Source organism: Thermobia domestica, chromosome 7, assembly GCF_964235325.1.
Source record: "Thermobia domestica chromosome 7, izTheDome1.hap1.1, whole genome shotgun sequence".
NCBI classification, from domain to species: Eukaryota; Metazoa; Arthropoda; class Insecta; order Zygentoma; family Lepismatidae; genus Thermobia; species Thermobia domestica.
The window spans coordinates 59,222,617-59,239,673 of NC_137460.1; the positions used below are offsets into that span (position 1 = coordinate 59,222,617).

At 35.1% G+C, this 17,057-nt stretch overlaps 1 protein-coding gene across 3 annotated transcripts in view; it reads left to right on the top strand.

Moving 5' to 3' along the window:
- Positions 1-17,057, top strand: part of drosha (ribonuclease 3 drosha) — a 211,651-nt gene that overhangs the window by 119,567 nt on the left and 75,027 nt on the right. For all 3 annotated transcript variants that reach the window (XM_081764743.1, XM_081764745.1, XM_081764744.1), the window contains exons 9-12: positions 2,890-3,033; positions 7,042-7,192; positions 11,985-12,192; positions 14,198-14,331. In XM_081764743.1, the coding sequence (XP_081620869.1) occupies positions 2,890-3,033; positions 7,042-7,192; positions 11,985-12,192; positions 14,198-14,331 (637 nt within the window). The remainder of the gene's footprint in view (positions 1-2,889; positions 3,034-7,041; positions 7,193-11,984; positions 12,193-14,197; positions 14,332-17,057) is intronic.

Below are 17,057 nucleotides of genomic sequence, written 5' to 3' on the forward strand. Positions count from 1 at the left end.
AATGCCAAGTTTATATATTTGTCCGCAATCCTTTCGACAATAAGATCTCGAAAACCACAAGTGCTAGGAACGTACTGTTTTCACTGAGCGATTCAAAATTTTGTGTAGATTGTCCAGTTCTCATTCAAATTTTCAAAAACTGTATCGTTATTGTTTTATTCAACATTTTAGAGGCCGTTTTGAGCCCATAAGATCAACATTGTTGCAGGCCGAAACTACGGTGTTAGGTGACCAATAGGGAAGTTACGTAAGGCAGATTGACGGACATTGCTGGTGCTTTGCTTAAATCTGAATGGCAAAACCTATTGCATGCTGGCAAACTCACTCCAACATCTATACATAGCAAATTAACTTTCTTTGTGAGTCTCCTATCCTTTACTTGTGTAAGTAAGGAAACATGCACAGTGGGAAGGAGATTCATGGTCATAACAGAACGATGCGCTGAGTAGACAGCGGAGGTTCAGCTAGTCATTTGTATTAAAATGCATGTACTAAGAAGTAGTGAGAGTTCAAAATTATGCTAAAAACAGAACATTCCAGAACAGTGGATTCATTAAATAAATGTTACATTTAAATATATATTTTTTTTATTGTTATGCGTCATAAAATGTTTTCCATTTTTTTTATATTGATTAATAAAAATGATTAATCAAATATATTTAGTCAGGTATGGTAGATGATTTTAGATTATATTATTTACTGACAAACAGTATCCCACGCTGTCGTATCTGTGCATAAGAGGTAGGTTTTATTTTTTCTTTGTAGAAGTTAAGTAAAAGAACCTGTTTTACCTCGAAATGCTTAATTACAATTGATTAATAAAAATGCTTAATTAAATATATTTAGTTTGGTATGGTAGATGATTTCAGATTATATTATTTACTGGCAAACAGTATCCACGCTGTTGTATTTGTGCACAAGAGTTTTTTTAAGAAGTTAAGTAAAAGAATTTGTTTTACCTCGAAATGCTTAATTACAATTTTATTTACACAAAGAGAATTCTAACATATGCAAGATGATATTAATGATGCTATTTGCATATTGTTTGAGTTATTTGTCACAGAAACTGTTTATGCCAGGAAACCTAAACTAGAAAGCTCAGCCTGTCTTTCTTAGCTAACTTTTACAAGTGGTAGCAATTGAAACTCACATGAGTATATGGTAACCTCTCACCCGAAGGGAGTCCAAGGTTAGTCTCTTTGCACATGGCTAAAATGTTGTCTTTTAATGTTTCTGTTGCCTCCGTTTCCAATCTCCCTTCTGCCAGCCTGAATTTAGATATAAACTAAATTTATCAGTCTTTAATTTTAAATTAAAAAGTCTCATTAGTTTCCATCACCGTTGTCCCTTAGGACAAGTTATAAAAAAGAAAGAAAAAAACATATTAATGGTTCCTTTTGATTACTTTTTAAGGCTTTTTCTTAATTCACTTAAGCACTATCACTTTTTAACAGATTAGCATATCCATTTATTCTTTTTTTCCCCCCTAAAATTGTTTCTAACACAATATATAACTTAGGGTTTTAATATAAATCTCACAATGTCAGCGAGGCAATGAACATAGTTAGGAAGGATAAATAGGTATACTATGCCCAACGACAAACTGAGAATAGCAGAAAGAAAGGAAATGACACGGAAGCAGTTAGACATCAAAAGAATAGTGAAATTCTTAAGAGGAGGAGATGTTTTTTTTTTTTTACTTGCCTTCATTTATATATAGTAAAATCTTGTAAAGAAATGATGTTCAATTATCATTTTTAAATTAAATTGAAACAAATCCAGTGTAGTTTTATATAATAGTCGTGGATTGTTGTCCGCGTTGTCTTGGGTTCGATTCCCGGCTGGCGCTTCCCCAATTTTCGGCGTCCACCCAGCGTCGTGAGGCAAACTGGGGAGTCACGTGAATAAAAGACGTGGCGGCCACTAGGTCTAGAAAGCTCCCGATACGCTGGTTAGCGATAGGACGATGCAGCGCGCCGACCACGTGTTCGTCGCTAGGCTGGACGTAGTTCCACCAGTCGCTAACAGATGGCGTGGAACGGCTCAGGCCGTTACGCCAAGTAAATGATCCATGTATTTCGTATACGATAAAAAAAAAAAAAAAAATTGACATAGGCCGTGAATTTCGTTATCAAAACCTTGAAAACTGTATATGTATATAATTTAGGGTCTTCACTACAGCGAAATTAAACTGCCGCTGATTTTAGAGTTTTTCTGTAATATCTTCAAAAACAAATAAAAATATTCGACAAGCAGAAATGTAGTGAACTAGACAATACGATTTTGCTTGTGATACCTTTTCCACAATTCACCTATCTGCTTTTGGTATACCGCTATTTACAGAAGCCGCAAGAAATGCTAAATCTATCTACAGTTGCAAATCGAAAACATATAGGTGGGTTGTGATAACGGTATCACATGCAAAATCGTATTGTCTAGTTCACTAACGTTTCTGCTTTTCGAATATTTTTGTTTGTTTTGAAGGTATTACAGAAAAAGTATGAAATTAACGGTAGTTTAATTTCGCTGTATTGAACGAGGACAAGCTTAGTTATTCCGCTACAACGTACTGACGGTTGCGCTTCGCCTTAGGTCCTGCCTACGTTTCGGTCCCGCACTAGGTGGTTTTTATGGTCGTTGTGCGGTCAGTAAAGGTTATTTTTATAAATTTTCCGATTGTGAAATTGAATAATGTTGGATCGTAAAAGCTGTGAAAAAGCCATGAACCCAGGTTCAACCCAGCCAATGTGAGTTGGTAGTGTGCAACACTGTTACTCCATCCTTATTTATTTGTAGTTACCATTTACCATTAACCTACAAAACATGATTACGCAACGTTAAGTTGAATATTTCATTAATTTTTATTGAGTTTTGTTTTAAATTTTTCAGATAATGGCAAAGAAATATTGTCTATGAATGAAGTTCTGCATTACTTATTGGCTCAAAGTTACCTGTTAATTGAAGAGAAAGATTTGCCCAATCTGTTGAAATTGACTCAGTTTGAATGGCAAAACTTTGCGGATGAAGTAAAAGGTATTACATTTTGATACATTTTTTTCTTCGAGAGATTTAAAGCATGTTATTTAATGAGCTTTTGCATTTAAATGAAATAAGCCAAGTAGTATATTTGTCATGTGTTCTATATTTTTCTACGAATATGCATTTCATATTCAGAAATATGTTGAGTAATTGAAAATTGCTTATGCTCATGATATGCGTACGTAATATAAGGATTCCTTGATTCACATATATTTTATAAGAACATCGGTAAGCCTGAGTTTCTGTCGACACTTTCGATAACAGTGACACTTTCGATGCCGTTTAAATCTAAATTCAGTCCCGCAACTTAGGGGAAGGGGGAAATATGTAAAAATGATCGAAAATAACTGATATTAGGTAGAATCCATAGTTTTCGGGTTCGCTGAGACGAACAGTGACACTTTCGATGCCATTAAAATCCAAATTCAGCCCTTTGTGTCCAAAATGAAACATATTCTCCCCGTGCGAAGAACGGGTATTTTGCTAGTAAATATATATTTATGTTTGCTATAATGCTTCCTACGGACCAAAGAACAGAAATTCTGAAAACGATGCGTTTTTTAAAATGGCTTTAATGAAACTTCTGTCTCAGTATATTCAGGTTATCCAAGTAATAGAAATATCCGAAAACAGTGCAACTTACCAGATTTACTTGGACTTGGATCATCTATCGCTCTCAGAGCTGCTCTGATGCGACTTAGAATTAAGTCGTAGAGGTCGTGAATGGTAGCAAGTGGTATGTGATATTACATCATTTTGCGTGCAGTGGATCACCCGGTTCTATCCGTGAGAGAACATGGAGATGGAAATCTTCATCGGATTTGTGTGACCAAAATGGACCACAGAGGTTCAGTTACGTTCGGGTCAGGCGAATGGATGACCAGGATAAGTGTTCAGCTTGATCTAAATCTTTCTCAAACCATGTCGCAACAGCTACAGCTATGTTAATGGACGCATTATCATCCTGTAAATCCCGGAGACAACGTCATCTGGACCATAGGATATATATGTGGTGCCCTAACATGGCTACCTAATCAAGGCAGTGACGGTACCGGTAAGCGTTAGGACATGACCCTCCGAAAACTAGGATATTGCGGTCCACAGCATCACAGAGCTGCCACCATATCATGGTTAGGCGGAGACACTGGGGGTCATAAGTTTCTTTGGGTTTCCGCTACTCCCAAATACGATCTATGGTTGGCATATGTAAGGTAAACGATGACTCGTCCGACCGTATCACGTTTCCAGTCATCAGTCCATGTTGAATATTCGCAGCAACTTTGACATAGTGTTAAAGAGTGATAGTCCTATATCAGCGGTTTTACCCGTACAACTCGACCTCGCGTGTCCATTTCATGTAATTTGTGATGTATTGTGATTGTCAACACAGGCTGCGGGAGGTGCTGCTTGAGTTCCTCCGTCGCACGTTCTGAGTGACAGTCTGCTTTAATGTACTAAGGATTTTCTTCTGATCACTGTTCCTCTTTGCCAATGTGGTTTTGCCGTGAGTTTTGTAATCCATCAGCTTGGACAGTGTCTCTTGCGATCCACTGCCAACACACGTGTCACTTTCATCACACTCGGTCACCACATAAACGACCGCCAACAATTTGCCCTCTTTGATAATCAGAGATATCGACCATTTTACACTATCACTTTCTCCTTAGTTCAGTGAACATTGCCGTTCTACTGCTCCTCACGTAGTACAGAATTTGATCTAACACACCACTATCAACAGCCCCACGTAACCATTGCGACCAAGACAGCTGGTGTGTTTTCAATTCTAGGTATTCCTGTTATTTTGATAAGCTAATAGATAAATCTGTATGGCTACCTTACTGTTAATAAAAGTTTTTTTTTTTTTTTTTAATACGTATTTACTATGTAAATTTAACTTATCAATGGCAGTAATTTTGATTGTATGATGGGGCGAATTCCACGAAAGCCAGGTTGAACAGTCAACTTGTTACATGTTGCTACTTTTCTTGTTTTCTTAAACTATGGAGTATTCTTTATTCATACACAACCTAAAGAAAAACAGTATCATTTCTAAATATCAGCAATCAATGGCCACCATCTTCATATTAGCATCTAATATTGCCATATTAGCGTGAAGTAAGATAGTGGCCACTGCTTATCGATATTCATAGTGTGTTAGGAACATTTCTTCTCAAGAAGTCTGCTTATCGATATTCATAGTGTGTTAGGAACATTTCTTCTCAAGAAGTTTGGTGTTTATAAATAATACTATAGTAAAATCTATTAATTTGACCACTTGCGAATGTTTGTCTTTTTTCCTATGGAATAAAACATACATTACTCATAATCTATAAGATGGCCACCTCTCTATCTTTGAACTTGACCATATTGAAGCAACGTTGTTTCTGTGTTGCTAATATTAAATTAACATCTGTGTGTTGGACACCTACGTCATATTTAATTCTTAGAAACACGTTCAAAACATTACTATTATGTGTTTCAAAAAGTCAGTAAACTAAAAAAAGAAAAAGCCGTAACTTAAAAAAAAGCAAGTAGTAGTATTGCTTTAAAGACTCTTCGTCGGCGAGTGTTTCAATAGATTAATGAAGTTAAGACTTTTCTATATATAATTTTATTTTTTTTTTCTCTAAGAATGTTTCGTGATTCGGTTCCGAAGTATTCAGGTATCCTTTTGTTTTCGTCACGTCTTCGAATGCTTTTTATCCTTGGGAAACTTGCAAGAAATTTGGAATAAATTATGTTTGGAATACATGTTGCAAAGTGTTTAAAAAAAAAAAATAAAAGAAAGAAAGATACCCAAGATAATAGTTTTTTTATTTTATTATTATTATTATTATTATTATTATTATTATTATTATTATTATTATTATTATTATTATTATTTTTATTATTATTATTGTTGGTCAGCACCATATATCAGGTGCATAATCAGTCGCGTTTGATGTTTCGCTGCTGAGAGCGGTGGTCGAGACCATGAGATGTTTCGAGGGTTTTGCTGAAACTGACATCTTACCTTACCTCATCCATCATCTTAGATGGAGGAGAGAAAAGAGAAAGCAATCATGAAGCTAATTAGCATATTGGAATTACACATAAACACACAGTGTGCGAATAGCAAATTAAGAAAGGTACTTACTTGATAGGATTTTTTTATATTCCAAAAATAAATTTTACCACGTATTATTTGTAAAATACAAACTTATACAGAGATAATAATTAGTAACTGCATTATAAATACTTATTATGATCTATAACAGTCTTTTGTTTCAAAAATAATTTATTTCCTGTAAGTTGTCTGCTTTGCAGTAGAACCGATGCTGGCCAACATAGAAAGGTTTCACCGTATTTCTTTTTATGTAATCTGCTGGAGGTCGCAGTAGCTGAGTGGTAGAGCGTTTACCTCTGGTGCATGGGGTCTCTGGGTCGATCCCAGCTCGCGCCAAGTGAGCTTTGTAGTGGACAAACAACGTGTTCGTGAATTTTTTCGGGGTTCTCCCGTCTCCTTTAGCCTAACCTTCATAACGGTGGGACGTAAAACTTAAAGATTTCATTTTATTTCTTTATGTAATCTATGAATAATGGTTCTTTAGATTACCCAAGATGCTTTTCTTCTGCGGAACATAAGAAAAGAAGACAAGCCGCAAAATGTAACAAGTTGGCAGTTCAATCTACCTTTCGAGGAATTGACCTGCATATGGTTGAAAAACGTTCACGCAAAAATAAATTTAAGGTTTAATTTTTATTTATGCAGTAAATAGATAAGGAATTCAGTTCGTTAGTATAGAATGTGCGTAAAAATGCGAACTTTAATGAGGTTACTATTGTTTCGCAATGTTTCACATATTTCAGCTATTTGTGAATTTGTCTTCAAGTAAATTAAATTGAGTGAAACACTTCAGACATTTATAATATATTGTAATAATATACTTATTCAGCTATTGTACTTTGTTTTTTTCTTCTACTATATTATATCTAATTAATACTACTTTGTCTTCATGTTAGGTATGATTGTGACCTATCCGGGTATGAAGCCGTGTGCCGTAAGAGTTGACCAATTGGACAGAGATCAACCTGACAAGGAAAGTATCAAGTATCCAGAAATTGTTCATTTCGGCATCCGTCCACCACAGCTTAGCTATGCTGGTAATCCAGAGTAAGATTATTACTAATTTCCTCTAAAATTCTTGCACAATTCATGTTTGAATACTTCCATTATACATATTTTAAAATAGCGTAGATCAGTACATGATTGATGGTGTAGTTGGATTTATAACTCAAATATGAAAAGTCTGGATTTGTGTCACAAACTTTTGGAATTCGCTTCGAAGGTTTCATCAGTAATATCTGAAAGATGTTAAACTGGGAACGTTGTTACTTTTTTTTTTCTTTCTGCCTGTGAAACCCTTCTGAGAAAGAGATACCTAACTTCATTTCTGAAAAGTATAAGAAAATTTGTTCTTGGAAATCGTATACTTCATACTTTATAAAGATTTTCACTCATTTTAGTTCCTTTTCCTTTCTGTGTGTAACAAGTAACAGTGTAATTTGTACACCACGTGAAAAAGTTTGGTTTGTATGGCGTGATATTTTCTCAATTAATATTGAAACCAAGAATGGTGGTAGATTTCCACCACTTTTGGTCTTAGTATAGAGATTAGAGTAGAGATGCAATATATTCTTGAGACGTTTAAGGAAGCTTAGTGGCTCACTAATAGAGCGCTTACATATGGTACGTGGGGTTCGATCCCCGGCCAAGTTTATGGTGGACCACATCGCGTCCGTGGATTTTATTGATGTACTCCCGTTTCCTCCCACATTCTCATTTCACTTATTCTTTCATTATTATTCACTTGCCTTAATCATCCGTCTCCCGTAGCCTGAAAGGCATAATCGAAGGATTTATTAAAATGAAAGGTTTCATTTCATTTTCATTTTGATTGCAAAAAGTCACTTCTTTCTATCCATTACCGTTTTCACTCTAGAGCGATCACTGTTAAAACCGGAGGAGGTTGATTTTCTGCAATTTCAGTTTTAATGGAAACGGAATATACTCGTTAATTAATTGCAGAAAACAGCTTCTCGCTATCAATTACGGTTTCTATTGTACAGCGATCATTGAGTTGAGTTGATTTTTGTTTAACGTTCCTTTTAGCAGCTAGGCTATACAGGACCTACTGATTGACGTGGAATCGGAACCACATGAGCTCCCACCGGGAATCGAACCCGGGTCTTCCACGCCAAAGACGCGTATGCTAACCGTTTATACATGAAGTTTGAATAGGAGTTAAAGAGAGAATATGGTGCCTATTAGTACGTTAAATCGCTTCCAAAAGACCATTTCTTGCTATCTATTACCGTTTTTGCACTATAGTAATCAACGTTAAAACCGGACATGGTTGATTTATAACACTTTTGCTTTGTACATTGCTTCCAACTACGAATTCCATTCCTAATTTTTGTCCTTCTACCTCCTGACCAAATTTGATAGTGATTCATGAAGTAATTCTTGAGGTTTTTTGTCTCCTGAACGGATGGACACGCGGGCATGGTAAATATACAGGATGGCCCAAAAGTAGGTATACACCGCTCGCTACATTGGTCAAGCATAACATTCTAATTTATGGGTTTATTTGCTTCGGTTGTATGGAGCATAATGTGAAAGAAAAAACACATTAAGAACAAATAATAAAGAAACTAAGTCTACCTGATGGATAACAATAAGAAATGATTTAAAAAATGCAATGAACTGATCAGTACCGTACTGTATACCTACTTTTGGGCCACCCTGTATGAAGGAATTTTGGTAAACAAAATCACATAAAAATGAAACGAAATTCCAGGTAACTGGTAGAACTTAACTTAATGATAATCCTCATAAACTATGGAACACACTTTTCCAAGATGTAGATTTTCTTATACTTTTCAGAAATGAAGTTGTGTCTCCATCTCGGAAGGATTCCATAGGAAGGAAGAAATCGTAACGTATGCATCCAGTTTAAAACCTGTTAGATGTCATTATTAAGATAGTCTGAGTGAATTCCAAAATTCGTAATACAAAGTAAGACTGTTCATAGCGTAGATCAATATTTGTTGATACTTGTCATTTATTTCTCTGAATGTATTATCAAAAACAGAAATTTAATATTTCCTTTTCAAAGATAAAATATTGAGTTTCGTTTAAATTCAGTGGGAAGCATACATACCTAAGGATATCACATAACATACTTAGTAAAGATACACAAGTTCTGTTCCCGTTATTTTAGTTTAGTATCTCAAATTTCAATAGTAGATGGGGCCACGGTGGTTCAGTGGTAGAGCGTTCACCTCTGGTGCATGGGGTCCTTGGTTGGATCCCAGCTCGCGCCAAGTGAACTTTGTGGTGGACAAGCACCGTGTGCGTGGGTGTTCTCGGGGTTCTTCCGTTTTCTCCCACTTACTTCATTCCACCATTTCGTTTATTTCTCAGCATCATTGTCCCCTTTAGCCTAGCTGACATAAGCGTGGGACGTAAAACTTAAAGATTTCATTTCATTTTTTCCAATAGCAGATGTAACTTTTCTACACTACAATACGTGCAAAAGAAAAATAGTCTCTTCCAAAAAGACTATTGATTACTACCATAATTTCTTGATCTCACTTCCAGAGAAAAAGAAATAAAGGGATTTATAAAATTTTGCTAACATAAATTACTTCAATAGCTTTATTTTTGAGTAACATTTATTTATCTAATACAGTGTATTGCATTCTTTAAAGAAAGGCTTTTGCCGCGTTTAAGTTCCTTCTTTTCTTTAAATAAGCAACAATAAGTAGAGAGACGTATGATAAACGTTTGTTTGAAATGTAATCATTCATAGCTTTCACTGGTCAAAATGTTTCGTATTTATTTAAATCTAACGTATTTAAGTGAAGTATTGCATTTTACTTATTGTGAACACTTGTATTAACACGTGCATAATCTACGAATAACACAAACCAATCTGCTCAGCGTAGATTAAGTTCCTGCTGAAAGTTCTGACTAATATTTGACAAATTAAATAATGAGTCAGTAGGATAAGTTTCTCATCAACAAAGCCATCTATCTATTAAAATGCTACAATAGCAATTAAAAGCGCCTGAGCTCCAACCTATAATTTTAGCTTTCAAATCTTTCATTTACGGTTGTGTGTGATTTCACGTTTAACAGAGACAAACATTTTAAGTATTTGTACTTTACATACTCTAAATTAGTTAACTATATCTTTTTCATAAAGTTTATGATATAAAATTATTGTTCAAAGCCTTTGTATTTTAATAAGCCTTCTCTAAAATCAATGCATGTAAGTTGTGCTTCCATCTTCCGAGTTCTTTTAAACTATGTTTATATGTTTGTGGCCAATCCTTTCGACAATGAAATCTCGGAAACTACAGGCTCTAGAAAGATGACGTTTTCACTGATCGATTGGAAATTTTGCGTAGATTGTCCAGTTCTAATTGAATATTTAAGAAAACATGGTCATTATTTCTTTATTACGTTTTTTTAGGGTACACTGAAAGCGTTGAATTTTTTAAAAAAAACTAAAGCATCACACCCTATGCGTTATACATTCCAACACCACAATATTGTATATTGGGGTTGTATATGTCTCAGGCGTTTGTTCCATGGCCAAATAATAGTGAAAAAGGAAGCATAACCATTTCTCGAGTCTTAAAATAAATCTTTATTTTTTGAGTGTTTTGCCCAATGAACACTATATATAACTGACATTATAATTAATTGTATATGTAATGTATTTGTTTATTACGAACTGCATGCAAGAAGAAAGAAAACACTGGTCATATATGAATTAGAAACTCCAACCGGAAGTAGGCTAAAACCTTGGAAACGGTGCGAGATTTTAAGAAAAAATAATTGAAAAAACCTCCCCTTTATGATACCCCTTGCCGATTTTTTAAAATCAAGACGTCTTTCACTTGTGTCTGTAAAGGGACATGTACATATGTTGTGAGGAATGAGAAGGAGATTTATGCTCATATGCGAATGATCCGCTGTGTAGAGAGCGCAGGTTCAGCTAGTCTATTTATTAAAATGCTAGTTTATATATTTGTGGTCAATTATTTTGACAATGATGTCTCGGAAACCGCAAGCTCTAGAAAGATGCCATTTTCACTGATCGATTGTAAATTTTGTGTAGATTGTTCAGTTCTAATTGAATATTTAAAAACGATTGCCGTTATTTCTTCATTACATTTTTTTAGGGGTACACTTAAAGTATTGACATTTTAAAAAGTAAAGCATCATATCCTACGAGTTATATATTACACCACCACACATTTGTATATCTCTCTGGCGTTTGTTTCATGGACAAATGATAATGAAAAGTGAAGAACCATTTCTGTAGTCTAAGATGAATCTTTATTGTGTGAAGCGTTTTACCCAATGGACACCATATATCACTGACATTATAATTGTGTGTGTAATGTATTTGCTTATTACATACTGCATACAAGAAGAAGGAAAACACTGATCATACATGAACTAGAAACTCCAACCGGAAGTAGGCTCAAATCTTGTAAACGGTGCGAGATATTGAAAAAATAATCGACAAAACTCTCCCTTTTATAATACCTCTTGTTGTGAGGAATGACATGGAGATTCATGCTTATATGTAAATGATGCGCTGTGTAGAGAGCGCAGGTTCAGCTAGTGTTGATTTCTGCCATTGCGAACAAGAGTTTCTTCGAGTCTTATTTAAAAGTTTAATGTATATTCACAATAAAGTTCCGTTCGGATTGTATAATACCCTGTTCTTTTCTATCTGGTGTTTGAATATTATAGCTAAATTATAGTAGTTTCCAAACAAATAATAGGTTATACTGATCGATATTTACTACAATGCTCTTAAATATATTTTAGTTATTAAGCTTATATTAATGTTTCCTTATCTAAGAATATTTTTATTTTCCAGATACCAACGAGCTTGGCGTGAGTATGTGAAATTTCGTCATTTGCTTGCTAATATGCCAAAACCTTCATTTGAGGATAAAAGAAAACTGGAAGAAAAAGAAAATAAGTTACAGGAAATGAGAACACAAAGCAAAATGAAACGAGATGTAACGGTAGCTGTATCTAGTAAAGGATTTTATAGAACGGGAATTATGTGTGATATTATTCAGGTAGGTTCGATGCTACGGTTTAATTTTGTTTTTACATGTCATTTGAAATTGAGTGCCACTCCATCGATGGCTCTTTTATTTGCTATACTCCTTCGTGAATAGTTATATTAAAGCCATAGTAGCGTAGTTGGAAAACAACGTGTCAGATTTGTTTTATTTTTATGGGAAATTACAGAAATTCTATAGCGACGAAATTACAGTGTTGCCGGAAATATATAGCAGAAAATCTTGGAACAAAATAGTGCATATGTGGCTTTCATAATGCTATTTTAAGATCACAGTAAATGTATTTTGAATTTCGACCTCCAAAATTTCAATAATTTTTAGGCCACCTGATAAATATGCAATATGGATTCTTCATTATATTTATTGCATCTCCATTTGTCGAAGGAGTTTCACGACACAACCGCTTCCTCCTGTAGCATTAATTTTGCAGACTACTTACCTTACGTAAAACCTCGCTGCCACCACCGATATTGTTATATTGGACTGCCAGCACAGTAGACTATCGCCCGTCATCGAAGTATCCGTTACAACCAACTGGTGAAGCATCGGCAAAGGGATTCAATCTGTTTCATTCCTTTAAGCTTTCCCGAGACCAGCGAGGGTGCGCGGATGCCGGTGTTGGTACACAAGAGAGGACAATTCTTCCCCAGGGTTTGAGAAATACATATATTTTTTAAATTAATTGTTCACTAATATACTTATTGATACATGTCTCTCTATGTCGGTGGTGTCTTGTCCTCTTCAAGCAAGATCTGAAAAGACTGTTATGTCTGAGACATATTTTCAGTAGGCCAGAGCTGCAAGAAATTAATTGAAGTGCATCAATGCTCTTCACATAAATGTCGTGAAACGGAATGACACGAATTTCTGATTCTTTTCTCATTTCCTCATAAAAATGCAGAGGTGTTCGGGCAGTATGACTAGAAGCCTTGTCTGTATGGGTTCTTCTTGTTATGGAGTATCGCACCATATAATTATGGGGTGTCGATTCGAAAGATAAATGTCATAATTTATGGAAGTTTCTTGCATTCACTTTTACGTTTTTATTAGCCTTGCATGTCAGCAACTCCTCCAGATAATTGAATCCCGAAACAACCATAAATACACAGGAAAATTTCTCAGCAGTGGCGAACAAAGTTGCAGTGGTCCTTGGTATTGCTGCCACGGCATGTCAACGCCCGAATATGATCACCAGTAGTGAAAGAAATGTATGCTTTATCCATTGTTTCGACTGTCTGTCGTTTAGACTCCGCCAGATGCTTTTTATACAGTTTCTTGTAGTTCATTTTGCGTTTTGCAATGTGAGGCGCGAACAAAAGGTGTACGCGGACTGTACGAATGCATCTGAGCAGAAGCCGCTTACGAATGGCTGGATTCACAGTTGAAGGTGCTAAATTGAATCCCTAGTCAATCGACAGATCCCAGACAGTAGTGTAGGTCTCATTTTTCTGGGAGCTTTCTTCTGATGCTTTTCGTAGGTTCTGTAACAGGCAGCAATATAGCTTTTGTAGTAGTCACCCCGAGTGTGAATCCCTTCTCTATGGGTATGTAGGAGAAAGGGCCACGACATACCCTTCCTGGTAGGTTTAATTTATGCGCCATTTAACGACAGTCATTCACCTACAACTTACTACTGCTCACGACAGTATAGACTGCATTCCCAATTCGATTTGATATAAACCGAACAACCTTCTATATTCAAAAAGTTTTCTCTATTTGACGCAATTGTAAATATATTTTGTGTTATGTGCAGCCTTGAATTTGATATTAGTATTTAATCCATGATTGCATTATTTGGTCACAAGATCACTTACTTAACGATTATCAGCATTATTCCCGTAGACAACGAGGCCAGCCATAAGACTAAATAGGGTGGGTTATTTACCTTTAATTTGAATGTTATTACTAGATGCTGACATTGATGATTTTGTATATTATTAAATAAGGTTGTTCATTGAATTATGTGATCTCTGATTTTTCTTGATGTGTTTATTTTCAGCATGCAATGTTAATTCCTGTGTTAGTTTGCCATCTGCGATTCCATAAATCGTTGGATTGCCTCGAGAGGTCAATTAAGTACAAGTTCAAAAATAGATACTTACTTCAACTAGCTTTAACCCACCCATCGTACAGGTAATGCGTTGTTCTTCCTATTACAAATATTCTTAACTATTGTAGCAGTTTTTGCTCACTTTAATACTGCGTAATTTTTATCTTTCTAGACGATGTTTCAATTGACTGGGTTTTCAGGTTTTTTTTTTTTTTTTTTTTTATGTAAAATTGAACAGAAAACATATTTTTATATATGTCTTCTGAAAGTATTATACGTGGTAGGTCATAAATCACGAAGGCGTTTCAAAACAGCATAACTCCCCGCTTATGTTAGCAATATGTATTGAAATGTTAGTATAGCATATATTACGTATAAGAGATTTGTGTTGTTTACGTCTAAAAAAAACTATTTTCACGTAATTGTCCATCATGATGCACTTCGCACACATAAGGTCTTGCCAGAACATTCGTCATTACACTTCTCAAAGTTGCTGGAGTTATCGCTTGGATTTCCATGCAGATGTTCTTCTTGAGTTGCTATATTGTTTAAGGTTTATTGGCATATACCCATTTTTTGAAGAGTCGTCAAAGTTAGAAGTTTGGTGATCGTGGTGGCCAAGGAATGTGTGCATTCCATGAAATGATTTGATGACTAAAAATGGTTGACAGAAGTGTGATTATATCCGTAGATGTTTGCACTGTGGCGCCATTTTGCTGGAACCAAACGTCTGGCATGTTCTCCACTGCATTGCCATTGCCATCTTCGAAGAAGTAAGACCCAATGATTCTCTGGGATGTAACACAACACCATACCGTACACTTCACAGAGTGTGGTGGACGTTGATGGATAACCTGTGGATCCTTGGTATCTGGAGTTTTGTTTGTTACATACCCATGGAAATGGAAGTGTGCTTTGTCACAATCAAATTGTCAAGATAATCTGCTTTCTCACGATCCAATTTCTAAATATGCGTAGCAAAAGTGAGGTGATGCCCATAATCTGTGTGTTGCACCAGTGTAAGGATACAGGTGTAAATCATGTTTTAAATTGCGACGCAGTGTCGTTCGACTCAGTGTTACGTGGTCAGCCCATCTTCTTGTGAAAACCTCCGGTGCTTCTTTGACACTCCTCCGATCTCATTCAATGTGTTCTTGCCGAGCGTCATCTCTCCGATCATAGTAAATCAACTACCGAAGCATGTTCTCTGAAACGTACAACTAAACGACGAATCCTCTACCACACATCGGCACTGTTATTTTTTATATCTATTTTTTTTTTACATTTTTCTCTCTCAGTTTTCATTAATTCATCTGTACATAACTCATCTCATTCATTTTATTATTATTATTTATTGCGTGAAATATACGGGTAGTGTTGAATTAGCTCTATGTTGTAACAATAAGCAAATCGTAAGATGAAGCCATAAAATGTAGTCCTGCATAATTTCATAATAAAGGAAAATAATAATTAAGAAACGGAGATTTATAGTTGAACGGTACCCATATACTTGAATGATATATGAAAACAAATGAGCTGCATTGAGTAACTAATAGTAGGAGAGAACGTATTTAATGTAATGTAACTCATACAGAAGAGCATATATAAAAGGGAATAAATTTATTAAGAAATTGAGAATAGATTAATTTCTGTGACCAGTTTGTTTCGGCAAACAAGTAATGTGTCTAAGAGCGTTTTAACTCGATCGTAGGTAAGAGAAATGAGTTCTGAAGTAAAGATAAACGGAAAGGAAATCTCTCTAAAATGAGTGAAATAATTTCTTATATATGTAATTTCTAAGTATTACATTTCTTCTATATGTAATAAAGCAGGGATACAAATAACCACTCGCCCGGGGCGAGTGGTTCATGGGTGCGGGCGAGTATTTAATATCATATCGAAGGTAAGTAAATTATTTGTGTTGTGGGATGTGGGCCAGTAACTTTTTTTTTCTTGGGCTAGTAAAATTTTGTTGCTTATTTGTATCTCTGTAATAAAGTATTCCCCAAAATATACTAAAGAAAGCTCGAGAAGTAGTAACTCAATGTAAACAATAACAATCAGACTCGGCCATTTTACTTCACTCAAGTTATTGATGTGTACAGCAAGTTACGTAGTTCTCTGTCAATATTTTTTTCATATTTTTTGGTATTTAAATTTGATTAAATTATTTATTGTGCAATATAATACTTTTTATTTAAAAATTAATTACTTCAACTAACCACTAAAATAGTCTGATGAAATCACATTGGATAGTTGGCGAAACTGTCACAAGTTATTAGTTTTTAAATGAAAAGTTGTTCTGCTCATCGAGTAGTTCAATTATTATGTTTTTTAAACGTTAATTAATATGGAAATTGCTTTTGGTATGATTAAATGATTTAAGCTTTCTTCAGATGCACAAAAATATAAGGATGTTTCGGGGAATATTTTATTACTTTACACTAGAAGATATAAAAGACGTAACAGTTTTCGGTTCAATTTTACGTTTGAAAACCTGACTAGATTAAAGATCAGGTCTAGTCAACTGAAATTGTCTTGAAAAATAAAAATTACGTAATTATACAAGTGAGCAAAATATTATTTTATTATAGACTTTGCGTTAAAATGCGGTTTTTATCATTTTGTTGTAGAAGTTTTTCTTCTATTTCTCCTTTTCTTCTGCTTCTGCTTTTATTTCTAATGGAAACTAATGCTAGTATTGTGTCCTTCTCGCTGCTCTAGTGCACATTTCTTTGTGCACGAGGTTTCGGGTTCGATTCTCGGTGGGAGAGTATCGAATGCTCTACAGTAGTTCAGTAGATCTCGT